This window comes from Mizuhopecten yessoensis, unplaced genomic scaffold (genome assembly GCF_002113885.1).
Source record: "Mizuhopecten yessoensis strain PY_sf001 unplaced genomic scaffold, ASM211388v2 scaffold4359, whole genome shotgun sequence".
In the NCBI taxonomy this organism is placed as follows: Eukaryota; Metazoa; Mollusca; class Bivalvia; order Pectinida; family Pectinidae; genus Mizuhopecten; species Mizuhopecten yessoensis.
In genome coordinates this window covers 945,732-960,214 of record NW_018405506.1, presented here as the reverse complement: position 1 = coordinate 960,214, position 14,483 = coordinate 945,732, and the positions used below count along the sequence as shown (strand labels likewise).

At 37.2% G+C, this 14,483-nt stretch overlaps 1 protein-coding gene across 1 annotated transcript; it reads right to left on the bottom strand.

Annotated features, from left to right (window-relative positions):
- On the bottom strand, positions 1–12,345 carry LOC110448861 (ADP-sugar pyrophosphatase-like). The gene is made up of 10 exons (XM_021495334.1): positions 12,139–12,345; positions 10,279–10,346; positions 9,653–9,702; positions 5,866–5,973; positions 4,909–5,004; positions 4,360–4,415; positions 3,778–3,823; positions 2,421–2,429; positions 1,484–1,537; positions 1–625 (listed from the first exon to the last, which is right to left on the bottom strand). Exons 1-10 carry the CDS (start codon positions 12,283–12,285, stop codon positions 522–524), a joined length of 738 nt encoding a protein of 245 aa, XP_021351009.1. The 5' UTR covers positions 12,286–12,345; the 3' UTR covers positions 1–521.
- Between the last annotated feature and the right edge of the window lie 2,138 nt (positions 12,346–14,483).

Sequence of the window (14,483 nt, the reverse complement as noted above, 5' to 3'; positions counted from 1 at the left end):
ATATTTATTTTTGTATTAAAAAAATACTTCAAGGCCATAACAAAAATGTTCATGCTTCATTATATTCACTTTGGTAATTATGATATGGACAGCGTTTACCTATATGATCAAAGAGAATGGAAATTAAAAAGCAGCTACGTATACACAGGTGTATCTTCCAGAGCGTAATTTTGCTACCCCGAGGTACTGGTGTTACATAATGCATGTAAAAAGCTATAGATGATGTTTCAAGGTTTATTAAGCGAGTATCAGTACCTAAACATTTCTAACTGACTAAATTTTTGTAATATCACGTATAAATTAGAGGCAGATTGTATATGTGGCTTTTGGTCATCTCCAAGTCTCGCATACAAGCAGAATCTTGAAACCACGCAAACACATCTTAATTAAAAGTTGTACAAAGTATACAATTTATTATAACTAGAGGTAGGAGTATACATTGTCAGTGGTCATTTCTAAGTCTATCCATGACATACCAGAAGAGTCAACACAAACAAGTCTTATAACCTATACAAATTATACTACGTGTCCACAGTATGAGACTGTGGGTGGCCTTTGGACATCTCCATGCCTATAGCATACGAGTATAGTCTTGAGTCCACACAAACGCCTGATTTTGCAAATTCTGAAAGCAAAAATAATTAAAATAAGACAGAACATGACTTAAGAACTTAAGGATACCAAAGGACTAGGGGCGTTAAGGGTAATGTCCGGCCTCGTCAGGGATTTTTGTATTAGTTATATTCGTAATCTGGAATAAATGAAGTATGCAAATATGAAATATCAAATTCATTTGACAACTGGTTTAGGAGAAATTGCATTTCAAAGAGATATAAACCCACATTTTCATGATAAAATGTGTGAATATCGTCTGTTGTGCGCTATTAGGTTGAAAATTGGCCATTTTGAAGGAATTAACTAAACACTTTCACATTTTTTAAAGCCTCCACATGCGACAAACAAATTAACATTCGCAGAAAGAAATTTTTGTTTGTCACATGCGGAGGCTTTCATTTCTGCATGCTAACTGTCCAAAACACCATATTTTGGCTATTTCTGCATAGCAACGCGATTTCGTTGCTGTGGTAAGGCATCTACAAATGCGCACTGGAAAAAATATACACCTAAAAACAAAGCCCCAATTAACCAATAGGATGTTTATAACAGGAATTGGTAAACAAATTGAAATTTGTTATGAGGCCAAAAATTACCTATAACGCCCCAGGTCCTTTGCTAAACCTTTAAAATGTCTACTTGTGAAGAATAGATGAGCCTAAATTAATAATGATATATACTTGCTGCCAGTTAGCGAATAGAAAATCATCTTGACCTATATTCAAAGTCACAGGCCTGGGATAGAATATGTTAAGACTTCTTGAAAATTGGTGATAACAAGAATTATTTCAAGAATGTATGACAGACAATGGACAAAGGGCAATTCGAACAGCCTTCCATTTAATGAGAATGGACTATATATACATACCATTCAGTTTTCCGAGTAAGTCATTCATTGGAACATGAACTACTTCAATAAATTCTGAAAAAAATACATCAAAAGGATTATTGGACAATTGCAATTGCTAGATTCTTTAAATATTTCCTTAGTATATGTACACCAGTATGAAAAGTCTCATGTATTCTGAGATCAAAGACAGAAAGTTATAACTCACAGGCTATACACTTCTTGCTGAGCTATTTATTTTTGGCATACTGACATACAAGGACTCGCACAACTAATTCGGCCAATAGCCAATCCCTACCTTAAATTTGTTCCATTTAAATACAGTGCCTCCGAGTAATTATAATGCGTAAATATTGACACAAAATTTTTTTGAATGAAATCTACAGATTTTAGATTTGGAAAAATGTTCAGTTTTAGTTGATTTTGATATGTGATGGAGGATTTATATGGGGTCAAAAGTTGGGGTGTTTCCAACCTGCTTCACCAGTTTGGCTTGTAAACTTCTGGTTGTCAAAAGCAGACGCCTGTAGCGTTCTTATATGCCACTAAACCTGACAAAAAATGCCTTTTAATGCCTTTGTCAGGTATGTTTCTATAAATCTAGACAGTTGTCACAAGTTTTGAACTTCAAATATTAATGCTATTAGTAAAACGAGTCATACAATCTGTGGATTTTTCTAGATCTTAGGTGGAAAGATATTGTTTTCAGTTTAAAATGTCAAGATATTTTTGCTTAATGGCACCTTGCACCATAGACCTTTTCATTATAATCGAAATCTCGCTCAAACATGTAATGGTTGAAGAATGCAGGAGAAAATGAACACATCTTATCATCCAGAAATCAGATAAAAAGGTGAATTCAGTATGCAGGATATGATAAGTGGATAGATAAGAAAAGTATGATATCTCAGTAAGGATATGTTATTAGATCAATTATAGTTAGCACAAACTCACTTACCAGACTCCTCTGTAACCAGCCGAGCAGGACAGGAAATTAAAAGGAAAAGAAGTGTATTAATGTCAATAACAAATAATGAAAACAATCTAGCAACTAAATCATCTTTGTGAGATTAAAATAATATAACAATTGATTCAAACAAGGTGTGCTCTAACATCTGTCTCGTCTATATTATATTTCTGATTTTTTTTCTTCAGAATAAACCTTCCAATTTTATCATAGAAATCTCAACTGAGACCTGACCATAAAAATCCAACTAATTCCAGTTCCAGATCACAAAAGCTATGTTGTGTAGCCCAATTGTAATCAACTGAGTAGAGCAAGGCAGAGTTGTTTTCTTTTTCAAGTTTGAATTTCATGTTTAATTTCAAGATTTTTGAAAATATCCAAAAAAAAAAATTTGTATGCAATTAAGTAACAACCAATTGGTAATTGGGGTAGCCATTTAATTATATCTTAAGAAGTTGGACAAAGTTATTTCAATCTTTGTTGAATGGAGTGAGGCAAATAGTGTCGGTGAACAGTATATTTTTTCCTATTGAGATGACAAAAAAAAAGATATTCGCAGATTTCATACAAATACACTTACCTGTTTGTGATTTTAAGTGAAATGAAACAAGAGGCCCAGATGGCCTGTATCGCTCAACTGTTTTTTTTTGTTACATGAAACTGACATATAGGTAACTTCAAACCAAATTTGGTAAATAGAACACAAGACATTTTAACATCTCTTAAACGGTTCTTAAGATATATATTGTTGTTTGAATTTGAAATTTTAATTTAAAGCTTTTAACCCATGTTGACCTTTGACCCCTATGACCTTGAAACTAGGTCAAGGTCACTTTACTGAGGAAACTTTATAGCACTCTGTCCCAGGTACAGTGTACCTACTGGCCAAATATCATGACCCACGGTCCTCCAGTTCTTCAGAAGAAGTCGTTCAAAATAATAATTTGACGAACAGACGCCGGATGCTGCAGTATGGCATGATCATGAGTTCACATGGTCCTTCGGGCCATGTGAGCTAAAAATTACCCATTTAAGTGGTTAAAGGGCGCATTTTCATTCCTGTTTTCGAATTTCAGTCCAGGAATTTATTATAAAGCAAAATTGCAATTATCTGGAAGACAGCAGAAAGACAAAGCACTTAATGTACGTGAACATTGACGCTGGAGGATGTTTCTGACAGGACAGAGACGTGAATAATTTATGCAGATAGAACAGTGGCTATACTGATTCACTTTATTGGTTGTGTAATTGGGGAAAAACAAATTGGCCAGTCCTGGATTTGAACCCGTGACCCTCTGGACTCTATCTGCATCACTCACCTGGAGCGGGGTTACCTGCATGCACTTACCTGGGTTGGTCTGTGGATTCTTATTGTCATCAGTATCACCATCGATCTGAAGTGTAAATAATGTCAAACTTATCAGTCTGATGATGATCACTGAAAGAGGATCATGGAAAGCTCAAAAATTGTTAGTGTAACAGAGGTCATTATTTTTTTCAATGCCTCCGCTAGGAGTCGAACCCAGAACTGCTGGTATACTAGTTCACGCTCTTCTAAATGAGCTAAAGAGAAATTCTACCTAGCTGAGTCGGTAAGAAGCGGCTTGTATTTCACCTGGGTGACATTATAGCATTCACTTAATTTACATCATAAACTGTATAGAAAGATAAAAATTCCTGGAATTTGAGAGCAGTGGGCCATTTCAGCTATTTTTAGTCAATATCAAAATGTAGAGGGGCCATTCTATGTAAAATTAAAAGAAAATTGGAACATTTCAGTTTTGAGGGGTCAATAGCCCCATTGCCCCCTCCAGAATTATCCCTAGAAAGTATAGATCACCTTTCTGCTAATTAACCTTTACTGAGGTGTGTATATTGATGTGTATTCCCATCCGGAGCTAATTAATTAAATGTAGGTGATCATCATTACCTCTGCAGTGACTACCTGGACAGTAGCATTTTCAGTCCCTGCATCCATACAAGTGACTGGAATTAATGGATAGAAGGTAAATAATACCAACAGTTACAATCAGTTGAAACAGTGCATATCAAACTATACATTTGTGACATTCAAAAATAATATATCAGTCCTCCAGGCTGGCCTTAACCAGGTAATTTGGATTTATTCTGGTACACATTTTATATGAAATACTAGTTTGGATAAAAAATTATTAGCTGAAGCCAATAGTTGAAAACTTAAAGTCATTCAAGGTTTTGTAGGCAACCTTCCCATTGTGCTGTACATACGTTCAGAACACTCTGGACATATATGGGTTGTTATTCTTTTCCCTTTAAATGCCAGTGAACACACTCCTAATGAAACAAAATGGCCATAAGGTGTCATACATGCTTTCTTTGTTTGCCTTTTTGCATCAAAATACTAAATGTTCAAATGAGTGTTTATAAATTACTCTGTACTTCTAGTGATTATATATGGCATAGAACTTACCAGGAGATGTGTTAAAGTCACTATACTTACAGGGTGAGCTATGTTTTACTGTAGCCTTATAACCTGTTTCCTCTTTTAGCTCCCGGACAGCAGTTTGCTCTGCTGTTTCGTTCTTATCTATCAATCCTTGGTGAAATAGCAAAATACAAGGTATCAATCAGTGGTATTTCCTTTGTGGAAGGTTGATAAGAAGCAATCAATGTTCAAAATTTCTAACAAAACATGACACTCACCTGAAAACTCAGAGTAAGTTTCCAAGGTATCATACTAGTCTTTTGTCAAAATTATAATTGTATACTTAATCCCTAGAAATTCAGTTATTAATATCATCAAAAGATTATCAACTTTTTATCTTGATCTTTTTATTTGATTTTAAAAAGACAACCATACTGAAGTACTATATAGTGAAAAAATTCCCTATCACAACATTATAACATTGTCTAGTCACGCCCTAATATACAAATTTATCTTTACCATTCCAATTTTCATGATCCCTCTTCTACCACAAGATTCTGCCTAGTCATTATACAATATCAAAACATCGATCCAGGTCTGCATTAGTTATTACCCAGAAAAAAATTACACTGATTTGACCTTTGACCCTTGATATGACCCTGACCTTGTGATACAAACATGAGAATGGTACAACACTTCATGATATATCCATTTATATAGTTCTATAGAAATGTGTTTATACATTCACCTAGTACCTCCTTGTAAAATACTTTGATTTTTAACCTTTTGACAACCTTGACTTTCTAGGTTAATACAATTATAAGGATCATTTGACCTTTGACCTCATGTTGTGACCTTGACCATGGACTACAGACCTTCTATTTTTCGTAATATTAAGCTGTTAAAAATAAATAAATAAAACTGTCTAGTTTACAAAAAAAAAAATCATTACATTCGTAGTTTCAGGAAAACAAGAATGTATCTATTCCTGTAGACTGAGGGGTGTATGGCCCAATGTGAAATAAAACTTACCTGCTGGCATCTCCAGAGTATATCCTTTCATTGGAGGCCGGTACTGTTTGACAAGGACCAGGCAATCAAACTTGAGCAAACGCTTGAGGACAGCAATCACACACACAGCTAAACAACAACAGTTTCTACCTCATAACAATGGCTTTTTGAAGAGGAGAAAAGTCAGAATAGCTAAAAGGCATCAACATGGAAAGAATAAATGGGTCAAAGACAAGGTTCAAGGCACCAACAAAAAGATTTCACAGATCACAGATCACAGACTAGGTTTAAGGCACTGACACGTAAGAGATGACAAAGGTCACAGACTAGGTTAAAGGGGACAAAAGTCACAGACTATGTTAATGGGGACAAAGGTCACAGACTTGGTTAAAGGTGCTGACAAGGAAGAGCAGACAAAGGTCATAGACTAGGTTAAGGTACTGACACAGAAGTGGGGACAAAGGTCACAGACTAGGTTAAAGGTGCTGACAAGGAAGAGGGCACAAAGGTCACAGACTAGGTTAAAGGTGCTGACAAGGAAGAGGGGAAAAAGGTCACAGACTAGATTAAAGGTGCTGACAAGGAAGAGGGCACAAATGTCACAGACTAGGTTAAAGGTGCTGACACAGAAGAGGGGACAAAGGTCACAAACTAGGTTAAAGGTGCTGACAAGGAAGAGCAGACAAAGGTCACAGACTAGGTTAAAGGTGCCGACAAAGAAGAGGGGACAAAGGTCACAAACTAGGTTAAAAGTGCTGACAAGGAAGAGGGGACAAAGGTCACAGACTAGGTTAAAGGTGCTGACACAGAAGAGGGGAAAAAGGTCACAAACTAGGTTAAAGGTGCTGACAAGGAAGAGCAGACAAAGGTCACAGACTATGTTAAAGGTGCTGACAAGGAAGAGGGCACAAAGGTCACAGACTAAGTTAAAGGTGCTGACACAGAAGAGGGGGAAAAGGTCACAGACTAGGTTAAAGGTGCTGACAAGGAAGAGGGGACAAAGGTCACAGACTAGGTTAAAGATGCTGACACAGCAGAGGGGGCAAAGGTCACAGGCTAGGTTAAAGGTGCTGACAAGGAAGAGCAGACAAAGGTCACAGACTAGGTTAAAGGTGCTGACAAGGAAGAGGGCACAAAGGTCACAGACTAAGTTAAAGGTGCTGACACAGAAGAGGGGAAAAAGGTCACAGACTAGGTTAAAGGTGCTGACAAGGAAGAGGGGACAAAGGTCACAGACTAGGTTAAAGATGCTGACACAGCAGAGGGGGCAAAGGTCACAGGCTAGGTTAAAGGTGCTGACAAGGAAGAGCAGACAAAGGTCACAGACTAGGTTAAAGGTGCTGACAAGGAAGAGGGCACAAAGGTCACAGACTAAGTTAAAGGTGCTGACACAGAAGAGGGGACGAAGGTCATAGACTAGGTTAAAGGGGACAAAGGTCATAGACTAGGTTAAAGGTGCTGACACAGAAGAGGGGACGAAGGTCATAGACTAGGTTAAAGGGGACAAAGGTCACAGACTAGGTTAAAGGTGCTGACACAGAAGAGGGGACAAAGGTCACAGACTAGGTTAAAGGTGCTGACACCGAAGTGGGTACAAACATCAAAGACTAGGTTAAGGTACTGACACAGAGGAGGGGACAAAGGTCACAGACTAGGTTAAAGGTTCTGATACAGAAGAGGGGACAAAGGTCACATACTTGGTTAAAGGTGCCGACACAGAAGAGGGGACAAAGGTAAGAGACTAGGTTAAAGGGGATAAAGGTTACAGACTAAGTTTAAGGTGCTGACACAGAAGAGGGGACACAGGTCACAGACTAGGTTAAAGGTGCTGACACAGAAGAGGGGAAAAAGGTCACAAACTAGGTTAAAGGTGCTGACACAGAAGAGGGGACAAAGGTCACAGACTAGGTTAAAGGGGCTGACACAGAAGAGGGGAAAAAGGTCACAAACTAAGTTAAAGGTGCTGACACAGAAGAGGGGACAAAGGTCACAGACTAGGTTAAAGGTGCTGACACCGAAGAGGGGAAAAAGGTCACAAACTAAGTTAAAGGTGCTGACACAGAAGAGGGGACAAAGGTCACAGACTAGGTTAAAGGTGCTGACACAGAAGAGGGGAAAAAGGTCACAGACTAAGTTAAAGGTGCTGACACAGAAGAGGGGACAAAGGTCACAGACTAGGTTAAAGGTGCTGACACAGAAGAGGGGAAAAAGGTCACAAACTAAGTTAAAGGTGCTGACACAGAAGAGGGGACAAAGGTCACAGACTAGGTTAAAGGTGCTGACACAGAAAAGGGGAAAAAGGTCACAGACTAGGTTAAAGGTGCTGACACAGAAGAGGGGACAAAGGCCACAGACTAAGTTAACGGTGCTGACACAGAAGAGGGGACAAAGGCCACAGACTCAGTTAACGGTGCTGACACAGAAGAGGGGACAAAGGTAACAGACTAAGTTAACGGTGCTGACACAGAAGAGGGGAAAAAGGTCACAGACTAGGTTTAAGGTGCTGACACAGAAGAGGGGACAAAGGTAACAGACCAAGTTAACGGTGCTGACACAGAAGAGGGGACAAAGGTAACAGACTAAGTTAACGGTGCTGACAAAGAAGAGGGGAAAAAGGTCACAGACTAGGTTTAAGGTGCTGACACAGAAGAGGGGACAAAGGTCACAAACTAAGTTAAAGGTGCTGACACAGAAGAGGGGACAAAGGAAACAGACTAAGTTAACGGTGCTGACACAGAAGAGGGGAAAAAGGTCACAAACTAAGTTAAAGGTGCTGACACAGAAGAGGGGACAAAGGCCACAGACTAGGTTAAAGGTGCTGACACAGAAAAGTGGAAAAAGGTCACAGACTAAGTTAAAGGTGCTGACACAGAAGAGGGGACAAAGGTAAGAGACTAGATTAAAGGTGCCGACACAGAAGAGGGCACAAAGGTCACATACTAGGTTAAAGGTGCCGACACAGAAGAGGGAACAAAGGTAAGAGACTAGATTAAAGGTGCTGACACAGAAAAGGGGAAAAAGGTCACAGACTAGGTTAAATGTGCTGACACAGAAGAGAGGACAAAAGTCACAGAACTGACACTGTGAGGACCAAGTTCAGACAAAGTTAAGACAGTGACACAGAGTAGAAGGAAAAATTCAAAGACTATGTAGCAGGCATTGAAGAGGACAAAAGTGAGAGATTTTGTTAAAGACACTGACACATTTACAAAAAGAAACAAGAGTACTGCGGGGCGGAACAAAATACGACCGTCGAATTCCATATAGTGTTACATACTTTCTTACATTGAAATAAGATCTGCATCATTCTAAGAATTATTAGCTGATATGCTATAAAAAATGTATGAGAAAATCTTCGGACAAAAAATCAAATACTGAAATGAACAAAAGGCAATAAATTTTGCAAAAATCGTCGAATCAAAATTCTTTTCAGGGAGACACAATTTCATATCATGAATATAAAGTATAATAAGTTTCAAAGAGATCCATTGAAAAATGTAGGAGGAGATTGCCGGACAAACATCAAATACTGAAATGAACAAAGGGTAATAACTTTTGGAAAAATTGTCGAATCAAACTTCTTTTAAGGGAGACACAACTTCATATCATGATTATAATGTATACCAAGTATCAAATAGATCGGTCGAAAAATGTAGGAGGAGATTGCCGGACAAACAAAGTTTACGCCGGCCGGCCGAAAAACGCCATACCATAATACTACCGTCAAATTTGACGGTCGTATAAAAAGGACAAATATCATTTACAAATTAAATGAACATTGTACTAAGGTTTATATTGGTTCACTTACCATCACCGCCTGAGTCGCTAGTTGTAGTCCGCTTTGCTGCCTCCCACAACCTGGGAACAACAACCAGACTCATTGAGTAAAAGCAACCACGTACAGGTAATACAGTAATACCTAATAATAGTATACACCAGGGTAAAAGATGTGATAATATCAGTACCAATTAATTGCTTTTTTTCATTTTGAAATCTAGACATTGATCATATTTTTTCTTCTTTGATTACATTATTACTGAGCTTAAAATGTCATGCGATTTCTACGCTCTAATAAAGATTTAATATACAAGGCTGACTTGTGCTTTAAAGCAAATATCATAAATAATTATGATAGTCCAGCAGATAACCAGCCCACAATCTACTGGAGCAGGCAACCTGCTGAGTTTATATCCTAAACATGATATTTTGAGGTGTTAGGGCTATACAATGGAGCTGGCAATACACAAGAAATTACTGTAGATCTACAATGGAACTAAATATAATATAAAGCCTAGTTACAGTACACTGTACACCTGTGGATACACGTGTTGTAATATATCAACTGATTAAAAGTGTAATTGGTGCTAACTAGGTCAACAGCTAAATCAAACAAAAATTACATATATATTTATTTGATTACTTTATTTCACAAACCTTTCTTTTCCTTTTGCATCCATGTAGGTTATTCTGCTCAGAGCCAGCCATTTACACCTTGCAACTTCCTGTTAAGAACAGACTACAGTTAGCTCGATATGAATCTAATTACGGCAGTGTATTTATATGTACATGCATTACTAAATGTGAATATTTCTTATAAATTCTTGGTTTTGTAATAGAAAGTTTTGAACTGATTATAGATTTTCAAATTTGTATGCAACTGTGGCAGATTTTATTGTACATAGGATTACGTCTGACTAGGAACCTGGAGATCGAGGGTTTGATCCCCGGTGGAAGCACACTATTCTCTTTCCTGTTACAAATGGTGTCTGTGGCCCTTCCTGTAGTGACAGGGAGTTAGAACCTGGGTTGTGGTGTTCGAGGGCGAACACATTTACAAAGGGGGGAGTAATGTGGCAGATTTTAATTGTACATAGGTTACCGTTACCTACCGTTACTACGCCTATCATCCTGTTAGCTTGTGCCACACATTCTGATATTTGTTTGTTAAATTTCAAGTTCTTATAAAAAAATATTCCCAGATCTTTTTCTTACTCAACTTGCTCCATATTTTTTTCTGTCCATTTTCTTTCATACCGTAAACTTTTTCCGTTTTTGTGACCTATATGTAGTGATTTACATTTACCAGCACCAAATTTCAATTGACACTTTTTGGACCTGTTACTGAGTTTATTTAAATCTCTTTGTACTATGTTTGTTTCTAGTAGTGTCCCTGCTTTACCGATCAACTTGGCCTCATCTGCAAATAACTTTATGATTGTTTCGACATATTCTAGTAGATCGTTTGTAAAGATTAAGAATAAAATTGGTCCTAGGATGCTTCCTTGAGGTATTCCACTTTTTACATCTTCCCGACTAGATGTTTCTCTATGAACTTCTAAAAAACGCTCTTGATCCAGTACAATTTTTTTCCTCTTATTATACATCCTTCAAGTTTTGTTAATAGTCATTGGTGAGGCACTGAATCAAATGCTTTTGTGAAATCTAAACACACAATATCCACTGAATCCTGCACTGTCATTAGCTCATTCGGTAGAGCATAAGACTAGTAAACAAGAGGTCCCAGGTTTGACGCCTAGCACAGGTATTGAAAAAATAATGACCTTACATTCCTTTTTACCAGATTATCCAATACCAGATCACAATAGATTTTATCATTACAATAAACAATCATTACATAAAAAAACTTTCCTATTGCTTGTGAAATAGTAACATATGTTCATTGCTAGCCGGAGTTTCCTCTGGCCTACTTAGCTATACCATAAGAGGCCGCTGGTCGGCCTTTTTTCTATCGGATATGATTTTGTCGACGCCTGTCAAAAGTATCACGCCGTGTAAAACCTCTAACAATAGTTCTGTTGGAGTACCTTTGGCCCCGACATGTACACCAGCCTTAGACATTTTGATAGGTAGATGTACTAGACATCTACCTGTGAAAATGTTAAGTCTAGTGTCTTGGCCAGAGGAAACTCGGGCTAGTCCATTGCTTAATAACAGTATGTTACCAAACCAAGATGCGCCTATACTAGCAATTTAGCTAACAACGGTGTCGAAGAAGAGGTGAACAGGTAATAATCAGATAAGTTGTCCTCGAAAATGTAAGCTGAATTTTTTTCATACATTATTTATTTTAACACAGGAGCCTGCATCTGGTATGTATAAACATATGAGAATATAAAATTGTTTGCCTACCTTGACAATATAGAAGGGTATAGGCAGACTATTTTCTGTTTTCTCACATTTACATACATGACAACATTAGGCCTAAATCAGATCCACAATAAACAATTAGGAGGACCTTGGTTCCTCCAAGTAATTTATGAGATATGTACTTACTTCTTCTTTTACAAAACACGGGACACTAGTTGGAGCATCCATAATGCGTCTGGTCGACACCGACAAAAAGAAAGTAGATGTCAGCTTAGATTTGGACAGTGCGATTGACACGTTTCTACTGATGACACTTCCTACTAGACCGATCATTCATAACAAGCCGCGGGACATCAACAAACGCACATGTTCGGCTCCAACTCTCCTAAACGCTTGCACGGGTAGCATGATTTACCCAAAAAGACCCCAAAACACCCCAAAAGACCAAAAAAGACCCCAAAAACACACAAAAACACCCAAAAACACCGATAAGACCACACAAAAACACAGCCGACACTTAAATGATATTCAGTTAATATTATAATGTAGTAACCTGTTTTTTCGGCATCAACTGTCAATTCTTTCAATTCGAAATTACGAGAGTATGGTATATGTGTTACCTCCCTTGCATCGCGATGTTACAGATGACAGCATTATTACATCAAGACTCACAGTCAGATTATTTGATCATAACCATTTATTTTGATAATCATATTTTAACACATATATATACATAGATTACAAACACAACGATGAAAATAAGTTTGTTAAAATTTGTGAAAATACATTTGCAGTACATAAAACATAAATGGTAATAAAAGAATTGTTGAAATAAATATTATTTGAACAAGTTGTCACAATTTTAAACAATCAGTTGATATAATAAAACAATTGTATATGGAAGTGTGTAATGAAAACGTTATAATACAAATAAAACGAAATCAACAAGTATAATATAAAATGAAAAAAATAAACCATATAAGCGGATCTAGTTTACTTATACACGTGTAAGTGAACTAGATCCGCTTATATGGTTATTTTTTGGAAAGATAAATATCCCAAGAGATATCTTCCACGTAAATAATGGAAAAAACATATATCCTAAATACTTGGAATTTAAACAACACTATAAAATAACCTAAGGAAAATGGCGGATGAAGAATGTATGACATTAAATAGAATTAAACTAATGAATGACACAACATGTCCATTTGCGAAAAGCAATATCTGAAGAGATAGCGAATCATGTTGTGATTCACCAATACAATAATCTATAAATATGTAGCATAAGAGAAATGGGGAAGGAAATGAAGACGTGACACAAAATTCCCTGTACAGTTGATACTTGTGACCCAATACTCATGGAACTGGCCTATTGTTTTTTTTTACTGTTCTCGATCTTTCAGATTTTTGTCTTTTCCTTTGACATGGCTTTTTGCCACAGTTTTGCTAAGGTTTTGGGCACAAGAAGTCTGTGCCTGAAGCCTTAGCAAAATTGCTTTCGCGGGTAATATTCTTTCTTTTCGCCAAAAAGGTTCTAAAATATACGTCTTTTTCTTTTTGTGTTTTTTTATTCCAAATTTCCTGGTCCACCTCAAATGATGTAGTTTTGCCTTCTAGCCTAAAGTTGCCAGTTCCATGTAATGCCCGTCTTAAATCAAGTATCTGCATTTGAGACACTAAGGCCATTTTTTCAACTAGCTGAGGTAATTTATGCTGTTTGAAATTGGCAACCTGTTTCAATCTGTTATTAATTGACTCCGAATTGTTGTTGGTCCAAAGAGCATTGACTTTCTTTTCCCGAAGAGGTGCCATGACATATGCTTTGATTTTGCATTCAAGAAACTTTAACCAATAATGCTGAAACTTTGTATTTTTTTCAAAATATTGTTCAAGCTCTGCTTTTCTTGATTCATACTCAAGATCATCTTTGCTGAAAACGATTCCGTCTTCGCCAAATATGATGTTGATTATGTGTTGCCTGTCTTTTAAAGAAGTACCAGATTTTTCTAAGAACCTAATGATGTTTTCTTTGATATGTTTGGTACATAACAGGAAATTTCCATTTGGAAAGCAGTCATGCAAGGCATTCGTCATAGCACGCTCTTCAACACTACCAACAGTAACAGGCACATTGCCTAATTCTGCCCTAACATGAGAGAAAAATAAGTGGTATGCCTTCATTTCCCCATCCCAATGTAAAAACATTGGTCCTAGCATAATGGGATTTTCGCCTGTTTTCTTGTGTACCACACCCTGATTTTTGTATGTGAGCGTGGTCACAAAACATTTCCCTAGATTAAATGTTCTATCCACTCCTAACACACTACCACCTTCTCCTACACAATTTGACCTCAAATCTGACAGCTGTTCATCTGTATACAAGATTACATTTGGAAGTTTGTGCTTTCCATGTTCGATTTTTTGAATGCTTGGGTTTGTATGAAGTTGGGAAATAATTGACAGGACTTCATCAGCAATATTGCTTGTATTTTGGTTTTGGGGCTGATTTTGTTTTTTCTTGTCCTTGT